We start from the raw sequence: 21,877 nt of genomic DNA, 5'->3' as shown, positions 1-21,877 counted from the left end.
CAGAACGCCAGCGACAGGAACACCAGCCCGCGCGAAAGAAGGGTGGGAAACTCCCAGGGAAGGTAAGGTAATTTGCGACTGACTAGCGAGCAGTTGCGGCACGGATGAAGTCACATCGGCGTCCTGAGTGGACGGGTGCAGCGGTTGCAGCGATGACATGAACCAAACTCAAAGTTCGTCTTTTCTTGTGTTGGTTTTGGCTTCTGGCATTTCTTCGACGGTGCGATCCACTCCACCGATCAGGATCTTGGAGCTCGGAGAGGAGGGGGGGGGGTCGCCAGCCATGCACTCACCTGCCCTGGGCACAGCCTAGCCCAGCCCAGCTCAGTCAGCCAGCCAGCCCGGGCGGCCAGACACACCAGTGGCACTATAGAGCTGGACTCAGACTCGGAGTTTGATGGGTGGGTGGGTGGATGGATGGATGGTACCTCCGTCTTCTCAGGGGCGCTTCCCCGGGGAAAGGGCTGGGAAGGGCTACGTATCCGTACCCATCGGTGAATATTAACCTCCCTGGGCCTGACCTGAGGTGAACGATGAGGTGACCACCTGGAACTCCAGACACGTGGGATGTGCCGTAATGCAGCTTAGCGGCGGCGGCCTTCAACCGCAGCGTTTCCCCCTTTTCTGGGGGGATTGTTCCATTATCTTTATTATTTCGGTGCGTCGCGCTCTCTTCTTTATTGTTTTGTTTCTGATAGTTTGCTCCCTTCTCTGACAGGCGTTTCGGTTGATCTCCTGCGTACTCGTCGACTTCAGTCTTCGCCCACCTTTATTATGCAGTAGAATTATGACCAGAAGCTTGTTGGTCACGACACCGAACGGAGCACTGGAGAGCTGTCTGATTATCTATGGCCATGTACCATGGTGCTCGCTGGCTTGAGCATTTGCCTCAGGCAAACCCGTCAAGACCCATACCCTCGGTGTTCTTCCGCCACAGTGACTGGGAGTGATCAGAGGGGATGGCGCCGCGATGCGATGCGACATGGCTGTCTCTTGTTTCAAACTGGCTGCGAATGGCATGTCCAACTGGACGGTCGCTGACATTCCTTGTCCGTAGATCCCTCGATGGGGCATGCCTCAGAGTGCAGCTACAACAATTGTTAGCTCTAAAGATGCAGAATCACAGGGCGTCAAACGGAGGATACCAGCGCACTTCTTCCGTCCGCTTCCTCTGTTTCTGGGCTACCACAACATGCAATACCGCCGGATCGCACCGTGTCTCTATCCTGGCACACAATGCAGAAACATGATAGTGAAGGAAAGGCATCAACCCTCACGAAGCATGGTCCTGCATCGCGTTACGCAGCAGTATGCGACGCTTCCATCTGAGTGCGTTTTTATGATGGCAGACAGTCTCAGTCGATTTCGAGGTCTCGTTAGGCTCGTTGGAAGCTTGCCTCGGATTTTGTCGGATTATCGATGGGCTTGCAACGCCATTGGGGAGCAAGGTTTGATGATGCCTTGGCATCATGGCAGGCCTGAGCTCTTGTTGATTTGACGCGTGAGTTGGGTCCCACTGAAAGCCGCCGCACCGCCAAGTTTGAGAGAGAGTCTAAACAACAGTTGACCACACGATACCTTCTCGAAGGCGGCTCACCAGTGTCCTGTGCAATTAACCTCGGAAATGTCAGCTACCTTGGAGCTGGACTGCTTTTGTTATGGCACATGGCACATGGCTCTGGCTCTGGCTCTGGCTCTGGTTTCTGGGGCCATCTCACGTCTTGGTGCATCTGATGACAAACGAAGCAAAGCGCGCCGAGCTGCCGACTCGTACTTTGCAGGAGCAATGAGAAGAAAAAAAAAGGGGAGGGGTCGGGTGTATCTGCAAGATGTGTTTCGCTAGACTCACAGAGGAATCATTCGCACCCACATCTTTACTACAGATTTCCGCAGTGAGGTCGACGTCTCCATACGCCAATGTACATTATCCACCTCTCTGCTCCCCATTTCGGAGCTGCAGGAGCCAAGCACCAAGCAAGCAACCAAGAGGCGGATGGATGGATGCCTTCAGCGAAAGGTAACCATGACCCATGGCAGCTTGGGAAGTATCCGTACGAATAGAGGAGGGGAAGAGGGAGGGATGAGGTGCGACATTGCGTTCAGTGGGAGTGACCGCCGCCCGCCTCCATGAAATCTGAATGTATGTACGGAGTAAGGTACAAAATACTTTGTACTCCGTACCTGAGCCTGGCAGACGGCGTGGATAGGATAGGTATGGACGTGGCCGTGGTTGTGGTTGTGGTTGTGGACGACGGGGGGAGAAGAACATGGGCATGGATGGGCTGGGCGGATGGGCGTGAGCGTGAGCATGAGCATCCATAGGTGAAGCGTGAGAAGAAGAAGAAGAAGAAGCGTGGGTGTGGGTGTGGCACCGTGGGTATCGGCTCCAGCTAAAGGGACGCTAGCCAAGTTGCTTTTTCAGATGAGATGGGCTGGCTTGTTCTCCATCCGTGCCCCGTCTTTCACCCCGGCAGCAGCATGCACCCTAATGAGACACCCATCCACACCCCTGGTCCCCATCGTCTCGTTTCGCTCGCTATGGATCAGCTCTGCCGCACCCCATGCCGTCGCCAAAGTAAAAGAAAAGGAACGGAAGGGTAAAAGAGTACGTACTTTTCGAGGGTTAGGTGAGTTTGCGAGAGTGATGGAACCTATTCTCGCAGCCTCCCAACTTCCCTCTCGCCTTCTTTTCCAATTCCCCAACTTCGCCCTGAGCTACAACGGCGGCGCTTCGATCCATCGCTGTCGGGTCTCGCATCCCTTCCTTACTCACACAACATCATCATTGTCTTGTCTTGAGCGCTTTCTGCGCCCTTCCCCATCACCCGCATCATCATCCTCTTCTTGTTTGGCTTTTCTGTAGCTTTTGGCGTGTCGCCGCTCCAGACTTTCTCGCCCAGCCTCCCGTTGACCGGTTGCACGTCGAACCTCAATCCGTTCGATTCGTCGCAACAACCGCGCCCGCGCCCTTGGAAGCCGCGAGCTGTTTTTCAACCACTACAGACAAGATCAAAGACTTCATGGCCTCGCGCCTCTAGTCTTCAATCTTTCTCCAAGTAAAACTACATTTTATAATTGCGACGTCGTTGTTGGCAGCATCTAGCGCCTCTTTGCGCAATCATCAAGACAATCCGTCGACGCATTCACAGGAGCAAGCGCACACCTAGTACGCCTCAACTCCCAACACAATGGCCAACCATCACCCTTCGCCGACCATGGCCATGCAGGGGCAGCAGCATGGCGGCCCCCCTGGACCCCCTCCGCCGCCGGGTATGCAGCAAGGGCAGAACTATGCACCTTCGCGACAAATCCTCCTCATGAACGAAGCTGTCTGGATGCAGATTGGTAAGTGCATCGCGATCGTTGATACGCGCAGCAAGTTCTAACAATTATCACAGGCAGTTTCGCTGAACTCCTTGGAAATCTCGAGGAGGCAATGAAGGCTTACGATCGCGCCCTCCAAGCAAACCCGCAGTCGGTCGCGGCAATGAATGCCATCAGTTTGATCCTGCGAACGCGCGAAGAGTTTCACAAGGCAGTTGACTATCTGCAAGCAATACTCAAAATCGACAATACCAATGGCGAGGCCTGGGGCAGCCTGGGTGCGTAATAAGCCCCCGCCCTATACTCAATCAACGCGACTCGTGCTAACTGCTCACAGGTCACTGCTACCTTATGATGGACGACTTGCAGCAAGCCTACGCCGCATACCAGTCTGCCTTGGTCAACTTGAGGAGCCCCAGGGTTAGTAGCGCTGCCTCCGGCTCTCTGGGTTCTTCAAATACTAATACAGCACAGGAGCCCAAGCTATGGTATGGCATTGGTATCCTTTACGACAGATACGGCTCTCTTGAGCATGCCGAAGAGGCCTTTTCTCAGGTTATGCAGATGCAGCCGGATTTCGAAAAGGCCAACGAAATCTACTTCCGTCTCGGAATAATATACAAGCAGCAGCAAAAGTACGGTCAGAGTCTAGAGTGCTTCAAGTACATCGTCAACTCCCCGCCCCCTCCTCTCACCGAAGAGGATATTTGGTTCCAAATCGGCCACGTTCACGAGCAGCAGAAGGATGTAAGTAACTACTTATCGGCAATTGATAAACACCTCAGCTAACGCTCGCATCAGTACGATAGTGCCAAGGCAGCGTACCAGAGAGTTCTGGAACGTGATCCTAGTCACGCAAAGGTCCTGCAACAGCTGGGCTGGCTTCATCATCAGCAGAGCAGCAGCTTCCAGAGCCAAGAGCGAGCTATCGAGTTCTTGGAGAAGTCCGTTGCCGCCGACCAAGGCGACGCGCAAAGCTGGTACCTTCTTGGTCGCTGCTACATGTCTCAACAAAAGTACCCCAAGGCATACGAAGCATACCAACAGGCCGTTTACCGCGATGGAAGGAATCCGACTTTCTGGTGCTCTATCGGAGTATTGTACTACCAGATCAACCAATACCGCGATGCCCTCGACGCTTACTCTCGTGCCATCCGGCTCAACCCCTTCATTTCCGAGGTCTGGTATGACTTGGGCACATTGGTAAGTACAAGACCTACAAAGATCGGGCAGCTAGAAAAAAGGCAGCTTTACTAACCGACCTAGTACGAATCTTGTAACAACCAGATCAGCGATGCGCTTGACGCCTACCAGCGCGCTGCAGAGCTTGACCCTCAGAACCCCCACATTAAGGCTCGTTTGCAGTTGCTGAGAAACGGCGGCGCCAACGGAGGACAGCCTCCTAGCGCTCCTCAGCCTGCCGATGTTCATCCCCAGGCTTACCAGGTCGGCCCCCCGGCTCCCCAGTGGGGAAGCTCTGCTCCTCAGTCGCAGCAGCAGGGACAGCAGCCTCCTCCGCCTCCTGGACCCGGCGGTCCTGGAAGCAACGGCTGGGGTCGGCTTGCGGACATCAACCCTCCTCCTCAGCCACCCAACCCGTATGAGCAGCGTGGCGAGTTCCGTGGCCCAGCTCCTCCCATGCCGCGACAGCCTAGCCCGAGACAGGAGCAGCAGCAGCAACAACAGCAGCAGCAGCAACACCAACAACAACACGGTGGTCGCCCGCCGTATCCCGAGCCGCTTCGTCGGATGGCTAGTCCGCCATCTCACTACGCAGGACCGCCGCAGCCGCCTCAGCAGCCTCAGGGTCCTCCCACGTCTGCGCCGCGCACCATCAATCCTAACTACACTCAGCCGTCTTCTGCTCAGATGCCCCCTATGAACGTCGGTCCCAATGGCCCTCCTAGCCAGCCGCCTCACTTCCGCGGCACCAACAGTCCCCGGCCCGGCGAGAGGCCCATGCATGACAACCGCATGCCCTCCCCCAAGTCGGCGTACCCCCAACACCAGCCTCCTCCGCCGCCGCCGTACAGCCATCACCCTGATGGCCCCACCCCCGGACCCATGGAGGCCAATGCCCCGCCTCCACCTCCTCCGGGCTCGATCACTGGAGACCCTGCATCGCAGCGCAATGAGCATGACCGTCCTCCCTCTGTTGGCCCCAAGCGCATGCGTGAGTGGGAGGAGGAGTCCTCTCACAAGCGACCTGCCAACGACGAGAACCGAGCCAGGCTCGACGACGTCCGCTCTCGCCGCCCGTCGACTCCTCCGGGACCCCGGGATCAGTACCGTCGCAACTCGTCAGAGGCTCGCCGTTTTGAGGATCAACGCCGTGCCGAAGACCAGCGCAGAGCGGATGACCAGAGAAGGGCAGAGGACATTCGGAGGGGCGAGGAGCAGCGCCATGCCAACGACGGGTACCACCCGTCAGAGGCCGCGCACCACCAACCCAACCACCCTATGCCCACTAACCATCTCCCGCCGATGCAGTCTGCCGCTGCGCCGATGCAGAACATCCTCCATGACGGACCGCAGAACGGACCCGGGCCTGCTTCCGGGCCCGCTCCCGGCGTCAAGGAGTATCCCGCTGAGGAGCGCCCGCCTATTGAACACACCCCTGCTCCCCGGCCCCCGCAGCCCAGCGAGCCCGAACGTGCCGCGAGAAAGATGGACGTTGATGAGGACTACGACGATAGCGGCGAGGACGAGAAGAAGGGCGCCGTCGCCACTACCAACGGGTCGGGCCCGGCTCCGGTGTCGGGGGAGACTAAGACGCCCACGAGCGCAAGCATCAACGGCTTGATGGGGCCTACTCCCAAGGTTGAGTCGACTTAATGGATCAACGGCTTTGACGTGGTTTGCTTTGTTTTATTTGTCTTGAGGGATACTGTGTTCTCTTATCGTGTATACCATTTCCTTCCCTCCCTCGTTCTGTCTCAGAATCCCCTTTCAACGGGATGCCGGTGTGTCTATCTAAGGCACTACGGTAGCTTATGAAGAGAAAAAGTAGTGGTGAATCTAGACTGCTTGAATGACTAAACAATATTGAACCATATTTGGCTTAACGTATCGCGACCGATTGACCATCTTCAGGGGCGAATGATCGTGTAATCAGAAAAGTTCTGCATCGTATGATTGCTGGAGACGGGACCCCAAGTGTTTGGCGTGCTCCCCTGCTGGGACGCAATCCAGTCTTCAGGTACGTACCTTCCCTTTGCACTGGAAGACCTAAGGTAATTGTGGACCCCGGGAAAAAACGCTTGGACCAGGCGGGAAGAAAAAGTGCGGAAAGTGGTTTTTTTTTTTCGTAGCGATTGCGCTCACGTGATTAGGGTGGTGCGTCCTGGCAGGAGGAAATCCGCCCACACGACATTTTTGCAGCCTCAGCTATCCCGACTTTGAGAAATTTCCCAATCGTCACTCCTCTCGATTGAACCCGACAACTAACTTCCAGGTCAATCATCAAGATGTCGCACCGCAAGTACGAGGCACCCAGACACGGCGTCAGTCACATCTATTTCGACAATCACCGTAACTTCGGCTAACTTTACCCAGTCTTTGGCCTACCTGCCGCGCAAGCGTGCTGCCCGTCACCGCGGAAAGGTCAAGTCGTAAGTTTTGTTCACCATTTTTATTCGCAATACTTTCTTCGAGACTTCGGCCAAGTGAATACAGAGGCTGACAATGGCAATCTCTCGCACAGCTTCCCTAAGGATGACGCCAAGAAGCCCGTCCACCTGACGGCCACCATGGGCTACAAGGCCGGTATGACCACGATCGTTCGCGACCTCGACCGTCCCGGTGCCAAGGCCAACAAGAAGGAGGTCGTCGAGGCCGTCTCCATCATTGATACCCCACCTGTACTACCAACGCAGCCCGCTTGGCTCTGTGCCTATGGCTAACAACTCTATAGTTGATCGTTGTTGGTCTTGTGGGCTACATCGAGACCCCCCGCGGCCTGCGCTCGCTCACCACCGTCTGGGCTGAGCACTTGAGCGACGAGATCCGCCGCCGCTTCTACAAGAACTGGTACAAGTCCAAGAAGAAGGCCTTCACCAAGTACGCCAAGCAGCACTCCGAGAACTCTGGCGCCTCCATCACCCGCGAGATCGAGCGCATCAAGAAGTACTGCACCGTCGTCCGCGTCCTCGCCCACACCCAGCCCCGCAAGACCCCCATCAAGCAGAAGAAGGCCCACCTCATGGAGATCCAGATCAACGGTGGCTCCGTCGCCGACAAGGTCGACTTCGGCTACGGTCTGTTCGAGAAGCCCGTCGAGGTTAGCTCCATCTTCGAGCAGGACGAGATGATCGATGTCATCGCCGTCACCAAGGGTCACGGATTCGAGGGTGTCACCGCCCGTTGGGGTACCAAGAAGCTTCCCCGCAAGACTCACAAGGGTCTGCGTAAGGTCGCCTGTATCGGTGCCTGGCATCCTTCCCACGTCCAGTGGACTGTCGCCCGTGCCGGTCAGAACGGATACCACCACCGTACTTCCGTCAACCACAAGGTTTACCGCATTGGCAAGGCCGGTTCCGACAACAGCGCCTCCACTGAGATTGATGTCACCAAGAAGACCATCACTCCGTATGTTTCTGCTCTAACGTGTGTATTTTCTAGCAATTTTACTGACATTTTCACAGCCTCGGTGGCTTCGTCCGCTACGGTGAGATCAACAACGACTTCGTCATGGTCAAGGGCTCCATTCCCGGTACCAAGAAGCGTGTCATGACTCTCCGCAAGTCCATGTTCACCCACACCTCGAGAAAGGCCCTCGAGAAGATCGACCTCAAGTGGATCGATACCTCGTCCGAGTTCGGACACGGTGCCTTCCAGACGCCGGCGGAGAAGAAGCAGTACCAGGGTACCCTCAAGAAGGACCTTGCTGCTCAGTAAATTTCTTCTTCTCATCAAATTTCTTTGTATCATGGTCATGGCATCGGTGTAGAGGGTTCACGTTACTTTTCGGATGGTTTGGGACACCTTTGAGGTTAAAATGAGTGCCGAGAATTCAAAAGTCAAACCAATGATACCTAGATGACCAACCCACTTGTAATCCCTCGTGTGGCTTGTGAAATGTGATTGCAATTGTGATCAACTTGAAAGATAATTCATTGAAAACAGGCGCTGTAGAGGGACCTCCACTGTAGTACAAAAGTCGTTCAAAAAAGTAATGTGGGCGCTTAGCATCGACAGCCAGCCAATGCCGAGATGGTGGGGCGGCGAGGTCTGGCCAGCGAGCGAGGGACTTGAGGCGTAGCTAGCCCGGCCCCTCGTTGCGTCATTCTATCTGTACCCAACCATGGCGTGCAGCTTCCCGCGAACCAAGTTCGCGACCGCAACACCTCTCAGTACGCTATTCAACTCCTCTGCAACCCATAAGAAGCGAATGAGGACTACTGCCCCGCGAACGCTCTATCGAAATCTCTGCCAACGGAGCCTCTCTTCATCGACGATATCCTCCACTCCACGCAACGCTTTCATACTACGACAGCTGAGTCCTGCGCCAAGCAGCTGCAGCACAAGCAAGCTTCTTCCAACTTGTCAGATAGCTACCAGCAAGTTCTCGACGTTTACAAATCTGAAAATGTCCGACGCAGACTACGCGGCGTTTCTGGACAAGGCGAACCAGGACCCCAACGAGGGGCACGCCACCACGACCAGCAAGAGCAAGGAGTTCAAGGCTCAGGACAAGGGCGTCGAGGTGCCCAAGGCCATTAAAGACGTGTTGAAGCAGGACAAGGTGTACATCTCGGACGCGGACGAGCCGTTTGTCGGTGTCGCGCTGCAGTGGGATGAGGCTGGTAAAGGTCTGCCGGACGAAGGTGAGTTGTGTCCGCCCTCCTGCCTCCTGCCCTTTTCACCCCGGGGACAAAAAAGCATGTGATGTATGCAATACAGGAGTGGCTAATAGATGACATGTGTAGTCGAGTTCGCACAACTGATTGATCACCCCGACGCCGAGAACGCGGACGTGGAGCTCCTCGACCCCGTGGACTGGGACTCGAACGGCGATTACAAGGACGTTATCGAGGCGGTCCGCAAGGCGGGCAAGGGCAACGACGTTAGAGTTTACAAGGTGCCAAAGGGCGGTGTCCGGACGGAGTACTGGCTCGTCACGACGGACGGGAAGGGCAAGGAGGCCAAGCTCGTGGGCGTCAAGGCGCTGTCTGTCGAGAGCTGAAAACTTCACTTCCGACCAGGTACCATCAGAGAAAACCGCTAGGAAACGTGAGGCGGGACGGGAAGAAATGGGGCAGCCGGTCAGCTTGGTCCTCTAATGGTTCAATGAATGGTGACTGATTTATATGTAGCAAAAACGCAGCTCATGTTTGTACAGCAATATCATCAATTATAGCTGACTCCTCGCCTGAAAAGGCATGTCTTCTTTCTGACCAAGCTCGTTTACCATACCTTACCGGGGATACGTGAGCTGTCTTGACTCTTACTCATTCAGGTCATCGATCTAGACCAGATTGGCGGAGCAATGGGCTGGCAGTGGGGTCCCGTTGTGTCACTGATCCTTGACGCACACGCAGCGGAGGTGCCACTAATGGCAACGCCTTGTCTCTCACCTTATCGAAGCGCAACGGCAGCCAAATTCCGCGTTATCGGACCCTACCACCCTGCCTGACTATGTGTGACCCCTCCACGCATCGGAGGCTAAATAATTCAATACAAGTCCAATCTTTTGGATGCTGGTGACTCAGATCAACAAACCAAACACACCAACTTGCTCTCCACGCAGCGCCTCACCGACATATTTCCAGCTTCCACAACGGACAGGATCAGAATGTCGGGACCGGTAAGTCTTGCTAGTTCTTCAATTGACCTTCCGCCGGCCCGCTACAAGAAGCACAAGCTAACATACCGCCCGCCACTCTCACAGCGCGCAGTCGTACCGTCCCTAGAGACGGTCAGGTCCATCCTCACCTCCCCGGCCACGACCAACGCCGCAAAGAAGCCCACGCTCGTCCCCGTCTACCGCCAAATCTCCTCAGACCTCATCACCCCGTCCGCCGCCTACCTCAAGGTCTCGGCCCACCACAAGGACTCGGACTTCTCCTTCCTCTTCGAGAGCGCTGCCACAGAACAAGTCGGCCGCTACAGCTTCGTCGGCGCCGGCCCCCGCAAAGTCCTCGCCACGGGTCCCGGTCATGGCCCCGAGTGCGACCCCCTACCGGCCCTCGAGGCCGAGCTGGCACAGCACGTAGTCGCCCACGTTCCGGGCTTGCAGCTCCCGCCCATGGCGGGCGGTGCCGTCGGCTACGTGGGCTACGATTGCGTGCGCTACTTTGAGCCCAAGACGGCGCGGCCCATGAAGGACGTCCTGCAGATCCCCGAGTCTCTGTTCATGCTCTTCGATACCATTGTCGCCTTTGACCGCTTCTACGGCGTCCTGAAGGTCATCACCTACCTCCACGTCCCCGAGGACGCGGCCCAGCTCGAGGCCGAGTATCAAAAGGCGACGCAGACCATTGACGAGCTCGTCGCTGTCCTCAACGCCCCCGACATCCCCATCCCGGAACAGCAGCCCATCAAGCTCGGCCAAGAGTACACCTCCAACGTCGGCCAGCAGGGCTACGAGTCCCACGTCACGGAGCTCAAGAAGCACATTGTCAAGGGCGACATCATTCAGGCCGTCCCCTCGCAGCGCTTCGCCCGTCCGACGACCCTCCACCCCTTCAACATCTATCGTCACCTCCGGACAGTGAACCCTTCCCCATACCTGTTCTACGTAAACTGCAAAGACTTTCAAATCGTCGGCGCCTCCCCGGAGCTCCTCGTCAAATCCGAAGCCGGGCGCGTCATCACGCACCCCATCGCCGGCACCGTGAAACGCGGCAAGACGCCCGAGGAAGACCAGCGCCTCGCCGATGAGCTGCGCAGCTCCCTGAAGGACCGCGCCGAGCACGTCATGCTCGTCGACCTGGCGCGCAACGACGTCAACCGCGTCGGCGACCCGTACACGGTGCGCGTGGACCACCTCATGGTCGTTGAGAAGTTTAGCCACGTCCAGCACCTCGTCTCGCAGGTCTCGGGCGTGCTGCGGGCCGGGCAGACGCGCTTCGACGCCTTTCGGAGCATCTTCCCGGCGGGCACGGTGTCGGGTGCTCCCAAAGTGCGCGCCATGGAGCTGATTGCTGAGCTCGAGAAGGAGAAGAGGGGGATTTATGCCGGTGCGGTTGGGTATTTCGGGTACGGGGGCGTTAATGAGAAGGGCGAGGAGGTGGAGGGTGCTATGGATACGTGTATTGCGTTGCGGACGATGCTTGTCAAGGACGGTGTGGCGTATCTGCAAGCTGGTGAGTTCACTGCCCCTTATCCCGATCCCCTTTCCACCATTTTCTTGGAGTCTTTTGGTGGTGAGATATTTCTGCAGACTGACGTGTGATATCTTAGGCGGCGGTATCGTATTCGACTCTGATGAGTAAGTGATCTTTCTCTCCTCCGTCACCCCCCCCCCCCCGAAAGCTGTACACTGACTTGACGCCTAGATATGACGAGTGGTTGGAGACGATGAACAAGCTCGGCGCGAATATGCAGTGCATAACGACGGCAGAGGAGCTTTATTACGACCAGCAGCAACAAGCAGCGGGCAAGCCGTAAAGCAAGGTAGTTGTAGAAAGCAAAGAAAAAGTCCTCGTTTAGCCATGTTGAAAATCAAATTCGATACCTTTTGAAGCAATTGAGAACTTTTACCGCATCTTTCATTGGACTTAAGAGGTCCTGGATTGGTGTCAAGGTACCTTAGCAGAACATGGAACGAAACCGGACGTGGAATACGCAAGAATATACACCAGACACCCAACCCAGGCATCAGTGATTCAGCGCTTGCCACCATGCCTCTATATTCACCTGAGGTCGCTCTTTCGTCAACCAAGCCCAACCGATCCCCATGGTCGAGCGGTATAACGCCCTGGTCCGTTAGTAACGAACTTGGTATGAAATCTCGAGAAGTCCGTATACTCCAGTACAGGTGGAGGGTTTCGTAAGGTGGTCTAGTTCGAGTCTCGAATTAGGCACCTGAGCTTTTTGCCTTTTTATCTATTCTTTTGCTAACCCCTTCGTTTTGTTTACTACGGTCGTCCCACTATGATTAAAGTGTATATTAAGAAAGGGTCGGCTGGGCTGAATTTTTGGAGCCCAGTTTATTTCTCAATTTGTCTGCTCCTGCCTTTTCTACTTCCGGTAGACACATGGGACGAAGCACTTCACTAGCGATTACCTATGATAGTATGGGTCATGAAAAGTTCTGGTATTAAAATCTTGATATTGTATTATATGATGCCCGCAAGTCCGCATATCCAATGCTTGAATCGCCAGCCAACCATTGGTATTCCACACAAACTCCAGAAAAGACTGTCATGAACCCATGGTATCAATGCAAGTGTGTGCCTCTTAACGTAAATGCCTCCCGCCAATCAACCCATCCATTAAACCGTGTTCAAAACAAATGATACGAGGGTATAAAAACCGACCCAACACCAACCCCAATCGTCGCCAACGAAGCCCACAACACCGCGCCCGCAACGACGCCGTCCTGCAGGATCCGGAGGTGCTTGTTCCGGCTCGCCCGGCTGCGCTCGAACACGCGCCGCCACAGCCACCGGGACTCGTACGCGGAAACCCACTCCTCGCCCCGGAAACTCGAATAATTCTCCGCGCCGAGCGTCGAGAGCGCGGGTTTGCGGAGGGGGTCGACGGCGCCCGTGACGCTCTCGCTCGTCGCGGCGCGGCGGTGGGGGACCCTCTCCTTCTTGTTCTTGTGCATCATGCCGGCACCGTTGCCACCCCTGCCGGCTTCTAGGTCCGGGACCTCCCACGGCCGCACGTGTCGTCTGCGCGCGAGGTGGAGCGACAACGAGACGCCGTCGAGGGCGGCGACGAGGATCGCTAAACCAAAAAAGATCATGGGCGTGGAGAGGAGGCGGTAGTACCGCGAGAACGAGGACAGGATGAGGGCGACGTCGAGGCCGAGGCCTAGGGTGAGCAGCACGAGACCGAGGAGGCGGAGGAGGTGCGTTGCGGCGCGGTTCGCGTTGGCCATGCTGTGTCGGATGAAATCCGGGTGGAGCTTCCCGCGGAGCAGGGCCTCTGCTTTTTCAAAGGCCGGGAGGAGGGCGGACGGGTGCGTTGTCGAGGATGTCGCTTTGAGGACGGCGGTGCGGTCGTCTTTGGTGAGGTTCAGGCGGCGCGGGGCGTCGGCGTGAATATAGTGTTTTGTTATGGCGTCGATATCTGCGCGGAAGGGCTGTGATGATGCTGGTGCTGCGGGCAGAGGTGTTAGTGAGTTTGGGTCTGGGTTTGTATAAGTCGTGAGAATGAGATTCGGTGACATCTGGTGGTGGGGGCTAGCATGTCATGCAGCGTTTCGACAGGTGATCTTACCTTGCGGTACTGTTCCCTCTTCCACCTCTTCCTTTTCACCATCTCTGAGACCAGTTGCTCTAGGGTGAGAAAAGTTCGTCGCCGAAGATGTGTTCCGCGTATGGTTCCCTCCCGCTTTGACCTGGGCGTAGCTGCTATCCTCGTCGAGCATCTCGAGAATGTTGCTCACTTTACTCGAGTTCTTGGCCCTCCTCTCCTTGGAAGTGAGCTTCCTGCCGCGGTCCGGATCCCATCGCGGCGCAAGAGCTCGCTGCTCGGGCGCCAGAGTCGTCCACGAGTGGACGTAACCGCAGTACCATAGGAAGAATTGCAGCGGTTCCGCGTCCTGCTCGACGTAGACAAGATAGTCCACGAAGTCGTTTAGTGAGCATGGCTGCAGACACATGGCTGTTAGTCAAAGTTTCCCTCTTAGCTTCCAGTCGTCCCCTTGGAATACACATGCGCCGGCAGGAAGATATTTGCTCACCGATTCCGTGTTATTCCTGATCACTTCTTCAAAAGCAAGCTGGGGCGGAATCCACTTGTCGGTCCGCTTTGCTCGGCGGCGGTAGCGCCGGCAGTCCTCGTCCATCACCGGCGGGCGCCATGGCCGCTCCGGACCGGGTGTCTGATAGAATCTGAGCGACATTTCGGTCCACACTTCTACGCCGCTTTACTGTGTTGCTCACGGTCTTACAACACGTGCGTATGAATAGAACATGTAGACGAAAGAAAAGCGAGGTGGATGAGCCACAGGCTCAAGATTCAAGAAAGAAAGAAAAAAAGAGGTACCAAATAGAGTGAATCTCTGTCCAGTCTGACACTCAGACCTCTCGAGGATCCGATATGGGGTGTGTGTGTGAGCGTGTGTGGTGCGGAAGGGCGGGTGGGCTGGCCACACCTATGTATAATACGAAAGGAAACGAGGAAACCAGGGGATCCAACAGAACAAAACACTAGCTTCGAGATGTTGCATTTTGGTGCGCGCCGTGCGCAAGGCCTGCAGCGGGACGAAGGAGAGGCAGACCGCCTGTTCCTGCATGCCGCATCCGCAGCCCAGCCGCGCTCTGCCTCAGCTTCGTCCGACACGGGAAGAGAACTTGGCCCGGCCCCCCAGATAATGACATGGAATATAGAGGAACGGCGTGCCTGTGTATGTGACAGAGGGGCCTAAATACCGGCCCACCGATGCAACAGAACCACGCGGCGTAGACAGACATCTTGCGCAAGTAATAGAGGGGGGGTGCCCGGGTTGAACTCGTCTGCGGCCTGTCACGCTCCCCGGCCGGGAAGTGCTGCAGGTGGACGGGCTTGGGTTTCCTCGCGGTCATGTTTCCGCATCACGGCTTGTGATATCTTGTTCGCAGCTTTTTCACTATGAATACGGCTGGCAGTCGTAACATGCGCCGCAGGAACTAAGAGAAGCTGACGGGGAGACAGGCATCAGGTCCGGCGGATGCCGGCAAGGGCGGGGCATGCCTCTGTCCTGCTTGCTTTCGCTTCTCCCTCATGATCCTCCTCGCGTATCGGGGCTCTGGGGACTCGGGAAGGGGTCATGTGTCCGCAAGACTGACATGGGGAAGAGACGGGACGGTGAAGAAAGAGGGCAGGAGGTCGCGAGCGCGATCCAGGCCCAGACCCGGGAGGTTCGCATGCCGGGAAACGGGAACGAGTGAGACGTGATATAGACAAATATAGGGTACGATTCCCACTTGGAGAGAACGAATGATACAACGACTAAACCCGCAGAGGAGTGTAGAAAAATAATAAAAATAAATAAGAAAGGTTGCAAAATGAACGACCAGCCAGCGTACTCTGACTCGATCTGACTTTTGATGTAGGTAAACTTGAACCTGCGATGGAGCGTTCGATTCGTCCCCTCGTGTAAGCTCAGTTCGAGTAACGAAACGAACCAACCTGAATAGGCTTAGAAAGGAACGTCGGTATTGGCAGCCCTCCCTCCCGCACTGTCACTTGCAGTGGCATGTCCTGCGTTTACTGCGTCAGCTTGGGATGTCCCTGGTCAGAGACCCATGACAGCGGTTCCACGGATTGTCGTGCGGTGTGTTGTATCCAACTTGGCACCTGCATCTGCCCATCTATTTTTTGGTTGGTTTTGCTTAACTTTGGTAAATCTGACAATGACTGCCGGTGAGGGTGACCTGTGTATCCGTAGAGAGGACTGGGGCCGGCACAACCCGACGAGGATACAATAGTGTCGTCGAGAGAGTGAGGCCAGAGCGTCGAGGGGCCCACATGACGTGAAGGGGGCTGCTGGCCTTGTTTCAAGGGAACGTGCGGACAGGTGATGAAGTTGATTCACTAGCACGAAGGAGCCATGGGCGGGAGACGGGGAGACTTGAAGATGGAGTTGGTTTGGAGTTGGGAACAAATGAAGAACGCAAGCAAGGGCAAAAAGCATGCGCCGATTGGCTCCACGGCGTGGCATCAAGCTATGTTTCAGAAAGTTCATCCTGTCCCGTCTCCCCTTCACCCCACTCCCTGGGGCGTGAGACGAGGATCAGAAACCTAGACCTCAGAGCCTCAGTGGTGAGAACTCCGGTCCAAGACTCCGTCGTCTCCACGGCAGAGCCGGGCACTTGCCGAGAAGAAGCTGGACCATTCATTGGATGAGCCGCAAGTTTTCATGTTGGCCGGTCCCGGGTCGATTGGAGTTGCGGCTGATGCTGTTGTCACAACAGCCGGAAAAGCACGGCATATTACTGTCTACAGTATTGTACGTATACTCGGCAGCCGGGTTGCCTGGTTTCTGCAAATTTATGCCACTGTTGCTGTGCGAATGGATTTTTGGAGGTTACGCACCTCGCGACTCCAACGCATGGCAGATGAGTTGTGCAGAATTGATCGACCGACTGACATGCGCAAAATGATTTAGATACCTTTAGAAAAGAAGGTTCTAATCTATCAAGCCACTGTCCTACTATAGAGACAGATGCGGCATTCTACTCTCCTTCGACGATAGATATGTACGATAAGGATTGCTCAAATAGCGCCGTCCCTTTTTTTGACCTGCTCAGTCTCGAAAGACAGTCCCGCATCCTTCCTGATGATCCCATAGATTGCAGACGCATCAATCTCTCGATCTATTCCTTCAGCGTACTCTACCGCTTCCTCCAACTGCTGTAAGACGAGCGACAGCAATCTTGGCTGAGGGTCGCTCTTCAAGGCTTGTCTTCCCGCTGCCAGTCCATTGATAGCCGGGGACCACGGTCGCTCGCCTCGAGGAGGCATATAAGCCCCAGAAGTCAGCCGATTAGATACCATTAGCCCGACCGGGCCAATCTGCTCCTTGATCAACGCTTCCGCGGTTCCGACCCCTAATCCAGCTTTCTCAATAAGAGTATGGGCTACACCAACCACCTCGACCATACCTATCGACAGAGTTCCTAGACATATTCAGTTTTCATCAGCATTGTGTATTCCTTCAAAGGTAGATCGTTCATGCCAGGTTTTTCTCTTCTTCTTACGCTGCAGCCTTTAGGTAGCTCGCCTGACGAACGTCTTCGCCTGTGGGAATGATACTTTTCCCCATGACACCGGTAATGTAAGGTCTCGCGATATCAATGGATGTCTCCTTGCCAGCCATTATCCACAGCAGCTGTGCACTGGCAGCAAGGGGACTGGCTCCGACAACAGGAGAGGCGACGTAGTCTGCTCCTCTCTCTTGGAGTCTGGACCTAGCCGTTGCCGAAGAGGAAGGGTGTATCGTCGAGGTGTCCACTATGATCTTGCTCTCAAGATGATCAACCTCGAGAATCGTATCAAGCACAGATGCCACTGCTGAATCGTCCGCCAGAGACATGAATACAATGTCCGAGTTAGACACTACTTCGGTAATGTTTGATGGCGTTCCACCGAGTTCCTTCAGAGGTGCACCGCGAGACATGGTACGATTGTAAAAGCGAAGATTTGGTTCTTGCTTCTTAGATAGATACTTTTGCAAGTTGGAAGCCATGTGAAGGCCCATGGAACCCAGACCTGATGAGAAATTAACAGATGAAGTTGAAGATGGCGTTTACGGTTGGAAAAGGATATACATGCCTATCCATCCCAACTTGGGGATAAAAGAAAGCTGCGAGGAAGGTTGTAGAGTATGCATGTTAAGTGTAGTTCACGAAGCTCTAGAGGATGGTGTGAGAGGCGGAAAAGAGGTGGAAATTACCCATTTACATACTTATCTTAGCATCAATGTGCTAGGTGAGCTAATTATCACCGATTTCCGACCTCTTTGAAGGTTTTCCCGACGACGGCGTCGGAGATTATACCTGACTTCCGGCGGAGACTCTTCTTCAATTCTAGATCCGGCGGAATCAGGGTAGAGAGGAGTTTATTACTATAGACGGCCCGAGATGAGGGGAGTTTGAGGCTCTTGTGGCATTCAGATCTTTCTATGCTTCTCTATAAGTGCTAGATAGAGTTGACCGCGAGCTTCGGGCATGGCGTGAGCACCATGAAATCAAATTGTCATCACTACCGACAAGCTATGCCCGCTCCCACACAACATCATGAACTTCTTTCTCGTAAACAAACACATACGACCATACCCATCGGAAAATTCGGGATCCCGTCCGCTCTCCCATAGACAAGCCGATGAGGGCCAGACTAGTAGTTGAGTCGGTGACGATCAGCGAATCCCTGGTGTTGTATGTTTTTTTGTTTTCTTCTTCCTCTCATCTTCTCTTCCGCCGGCCAGGAAAGACAGGCAGGTAGAAAGGTATGTAGGTACATGAGTAAGGTACGTGGGTTGCAGTCGCAGAATCGGTGATCAGATCGCCAAACATGCGTGGTCTGCCTACTCCGTACATCCAAGGGGGGCACGGGGCAACGGGGGGTGTAGGAAAATCCGGAGAGAGAGAAAAAGGACAGAAGAAGTTAGAAAGATTCGCAGATCCGTTTTCCCCTTGTGCTCGGACAGTGAGCAACGTCCCATAACCCTCGGATCCACGGCTGTTTAGCTGTGCTCCGTACGGATACCTTGACAGAGAGAACTCGACAAATCTTACATCCAATTGCCTTTTCAGGCAAGAGTTTGCAAAAACTTCAGTCTGATCTTTCTCTCTCCCTCTCTCTCTCTCTCTCCAAAACCCACAGCCACAATCTCATCACGTCACACCGTCCCGACGAGGAGATGAAGGGGGCGCACAAACTTCAGTCAAGCACAAGTCAGAAGAGTCAGTCCAAAAAACTATGTGCCTCTCTGGTTTCCTCGTAGACTGTGTAACCTCCCCGGTTTACCGAAATGGTGTCCCAAAACAGGACGAAAAACCGGGTCGCCTCATCTTCAAAACTCTCTCCCTTCCAGTAACATGTCACATAAGGTACACACAGACTTTACTTCCCATTCCATCTCTTGTCTGTCTTTTTTGGCAGAAACCTCTGGTCCCGACCAAAGGCTCCCTACCGACCGAACGACCGACAACGATCCCCCGTGTTCCCAAACGTGAAACGTCCCGGCCCTCCCACACCAGTCCGCGATACCGAACCTCACATATCGCCAATAACGTCACGTCCAAGTCTCAATAGTAGAAAAAGTATCTATACCACAACACAGCTACAGACTAATCCAAGTCCGTAATCGGACTTTGGTCGAAAAGAAGAGTCTCGTCCATGACTGCCGCCCTTTTTGGTGTAAGTGCTTGAACTCTTCCTTTGGACCTTACTTTCAGGACACACTACTCAATTAAGATGAGCAACTGCGCAGTCAAAACCAACCAGCATACCTTTGTATTTTACATATTTCGATTGGGCTAAGAATAATGACCGATCACAGTCGCGACTGCGACAAGTCGGCATGAAAATAGTTTGACAGGCTCCCTCCCTCTCCCAAGCCCACACCCACCGACCGACCTGTCACCTCTCTTAAAACCAAGCACTAAGCCCAAGATGACACCTCCCATCTTGGATCATCGCAGAAAACCAAAAGATTCAAACCATCGACACGTACATACGCCTGCAAATATACCACTAGTACAATCAGATAAGACTGCTCGTCGTGCCCGTCCATAACGAAACCCCTCCTCGATCTACAAAAATGAGTCCGTGCCACAACTTATAAGTGGATGTGACAGCCCGTCTGACGTGAGGCCACCCACCAAACGAAATGGTAGCCAGAGAATCACCAAACCATCATCAATCCTACCTGTCTTTCTTTCCCAGATCCAAGATTGCGACTGGCTCCAGAGAGCCAGGATCTCAGCCACACTTCCCCCCCTGGTCGTCTCCCGTTTGTTGTCTTGCCGTGATGTTCACACATCGACGCACACTCAAACTACCCATATCCTAATAGAGTAAGTAGCTCCCTGGTCTATAACCCCTCCTATCGAGCCTCTTCAGCCTATCCCGACCCCTACGGCATCAGTTCCTCAAACACGTGAGGTGAGAAGCTGTCGCTGAGTACGCCATGCGGCTGCCTGGAAGGGAAGAAGAAATGAAGCAGCATTGCCGTTGCCGTAAGTTTATTCCATTAAGAAGCGCTCTTTTCTATGTATTGAAGGCTGTGCTCGGCAGCATGAAATGCTTCAATGCCGTGGTGGGAGAGCGAGCTTCCGAGGAGTTGCTCAATAAGCCTCACCGAAAAAATTGAATTGTTAGGATCTTCCCGCGTCATCAAGGACTCCTAGGATCCAGCCACCGTTCCCTCAGTTTCGCCTTCCAAGCGTAATGCTCCTCGCGTTGCTCTAGAGTCTACTATTACTCTAGGGGGTTCGTCTTTCCAGCAAAGCAGAACTGGATCGACGAGTTACCTGCGGCATATGATCTCATTCATCGTGACTCGCCTGGTGTCAGCGATGCCGCAATGACCTCTTTCAGATTCGACAAACATCATGGTGTCCAATCCAGGCAGGCTCATAAGAGCATTCCAACGAGGACCAGGCATGTGCCGGCAATAGCAAGCAATAAGTTCTCGAGAGTCACCTGATCGGATCCAGCCAAGCTAGGACGTGCAGCCATGGCTATCGAACTTCCCATGAAAGCTCTTCCAGATATCGTGGCTCGAGGAGTGAACTTGGACGCGAGAGTAGTATCAGCACAAGTCCTATCAACTATTACAAGTGATAATGACGATGGAATCCATACCTTTGGTCGGTAATCACCATCAACCGTGGGATCTGGCGAAGCACCCTGTACGGAATGATCAAAGAGTGCTTGATGCCCCGTCCGGGTTCGTATGTAGTCCGCTATAAAGACAGTGCCAATGATCGTCCAGATTGCGATAACGAGGTAGACAAAGTTCATAAAGGTGAACCATGTTGGCAAGTGAATGATGCGGCCATGTGGTTTGACCGCTTGATGATGATGGTCGGGTTCGTGATGCGTCGTCTCTCTTGAAGCGTGCTTGGGAGTGGTCTCGGCAAGAGGGTTGCAAAAGAAGAAGCAGGACATGATGGCGATGCTGCAAATCGAAGCTTCGGATCCGTTGATTTCCTGGGGAATGTTGTTCGTTGAAGGATGCTGATGATTGAGGTATGGCGTACCTCGTTAGCTAAGAAGGCTCGGATGATTGTGCAGTGCCCAGTGGAAGATACAAAGATCTCCATGACGGAGGTCAGCCTCGGAGAGGCTTCCTCAGACTGATTTTTGAGATCACGAGGCTCTCCTTCCTCCTGAATACGGAAGCTTCAAGGTAGTAGCATGGGTGACAGATTGCAAATTGATTTCCCGCAGTAGACGGCACGGTAGCAACTCTTCAAGGCAGTTGCAATGAGTGTAAGTCCGCTAACATCAGAACATCAACATATGTGGAAGGAGTAAGGCGTTTACATCGGAAATCGGTGTCTATTGTATTTGGAGAGGCTCTTGCCATCATCGTAACTCAAGGTCTCCCGAGTGTGCTTCTCCGTGTTGTTTTCTGACAAGATATTATTAATTAATTCATTTCCATCGTCATCTTTTCCAAGGGAATGACTTTCGAAAGACCCTTGGTGACGATTACCTCTCTCGGCAGACCACCCCTTTTTCCCAGCAAATATTGAGCAAAGTCGACCAAACCCTTTGCAGGTCTAGAAACGAGTCTCCGTACGCCCGCCCTCTTGCCATCAACGCCTTGAAAAATGCCCTGCTTCAATGCGAAGCTTCCGTGTATTCGCAAATGGGGTATAATCCATGATCCAATCCGTCGTAAAAATGACTGCACAAAGTGTACAGAAGAAGAAATGTTTTC

At 54.3% G+C, this 21,877-nt stretch overlaps 6 protein-coding genes across 6 annotated transcripts; 4 read left to right on the top strand and 2 right to left on the bottom strand.

Moving 5' to 3' along the window:
* Positions 1-3,188: 3,188 nt before the first annotated feature.
* Positions 3,189-6,159, top strand: SSN6 (glucose repression mediator protein; the record flags this gene model as incomplete). Its single annotated transcript, XM_053194219.2, has 6 exons — positions 3,189-3,345; positions 3,399-3,602; positions 3,662-3,744; positions 3,799-4,071; positions 4,126-4,527; positions 4,591-6,159. The coding sequence occupies 6 exons, from the start codon at positions 3,189-3,191 to the stop codon at positions 6,157-6,159; spliced, it is 2,688 nt and encodes an 895-aa protein (XP_053048416.2).
* A 632-nt stretch (positions 6,160-6,791) lies between these two features.
* RPL3 (60S ribosomal protein uL3) lies at positions 6,792-8,220 on the top strand (the record flags this gene model as incomplete). The annotated part of the gene is made up of 5 exons (XM_053194218.1): positions 6,792-6,827; positions 6,880-6,935; positions 7,028-7,184; positions 7,238-7,911; positions 7,968-8,220. The coding sequence occupies 5 exons, from the start codon at positions 6,792-6,794 to the stop codon at positions 8,218-8,220; spliced, it is 1,176 nt and encodes a 391-aa protein (XP_053048415.1).
* Positions 8,221-8,911: 691 nt separating this feature from the next.
* On the top strand, positions 8,912-9,508 carry N0V96_001633 (uncharacterized protein; the record flags this gene model as incomplete). Its single annotated transcript, XM_053194217.2, has 2 exons — positions 8,912-9,149; positions 9,252-9,508. The coding sequence occupies 2 exons, from the start codon at positions 8,912-8,914 to the stop codon at positions 9,506-9,508; spliced, it is 495 nt and encodes a 164-aa protein (XP_053048414.2).
* Positions 9,509-10,117: 609 nt separating this feature from the next.
* Positions 10,118-11,934, top strand: TRP2 (anthranilate synthase component 1; the record flags this gene model as incomplete). Its single annotated transcript, XM_065756279.1, has 3 exons — positions 10,118-11,630; positions 11,728-11,755; positions 11,823-11,934. The coding sequence occupies 3 exons, from the start codon at positions 10,118-10,120 to the stop codon at positions 11,932-11,934; spliced, it is 1,653 nt and encodes a 550-aa protein (XP_065615519.1).
* Positions 11,935-12,772: 838 nt separating this feature from the next.
* N0V96_001631 (uncharacterized protein) lies at positions 12,773-14,101 on the bottom strand (the record flags this gene model as incomplete). Its single annotated transcript, XM_053194215.2, has 2 exons — positions 12,773-13,596; positions 13,717-14,101. The coding sequence occupies 2 exons, from the start codon at positions 14,099-14,101 to the stop codon at positions 12,773-12,775; spliced, it is 1,209 nt and encodes a 402-aa protein (XP_053048412.2).
* A 3,078-nt stretch (positions 14,102-17,179) lies between these two features.
* N0V96_001630 (uncharacterized protein) lies at positions 17,180-17,882 on the bottom strand (the record flags this gene model as incomplete). Its single annotated transcript, XM_065756278.1, has 2 exons — positions 17,180-17,694; positions 17,879-17,882. The coding sequence occupies 2 exons, from the start codon at positions 17,880-17,882 to the stop codon at positions 17,180-17,182; spliced, it is 519 nt and encodes a 172-aa protein (XP_065615518.1).
* Positions 17,883-21,877: the final 3,995 nt, after the last annotated feature.

Source organism: Colletotrichum fioriniae, assembly GCF_027942845.1.
Source record: "Colletotrichum fioriniae strain IMI 355084 chromosome Unknown scaffold_1, whole genome shotgun sequence".
Lineage (NCBI taxonomy): Eukaryota > Fungi > Ascomycota > Sordariomycetes > Glomerellales > Glomerellaceae > Colletotrichum > Colletotrichum fioriniae.
The sequence above is the reverse complement of the archived record's forward strand: the minus strand, read 5'-3'. Positions and strand labels throughout refer to the sequence as shown.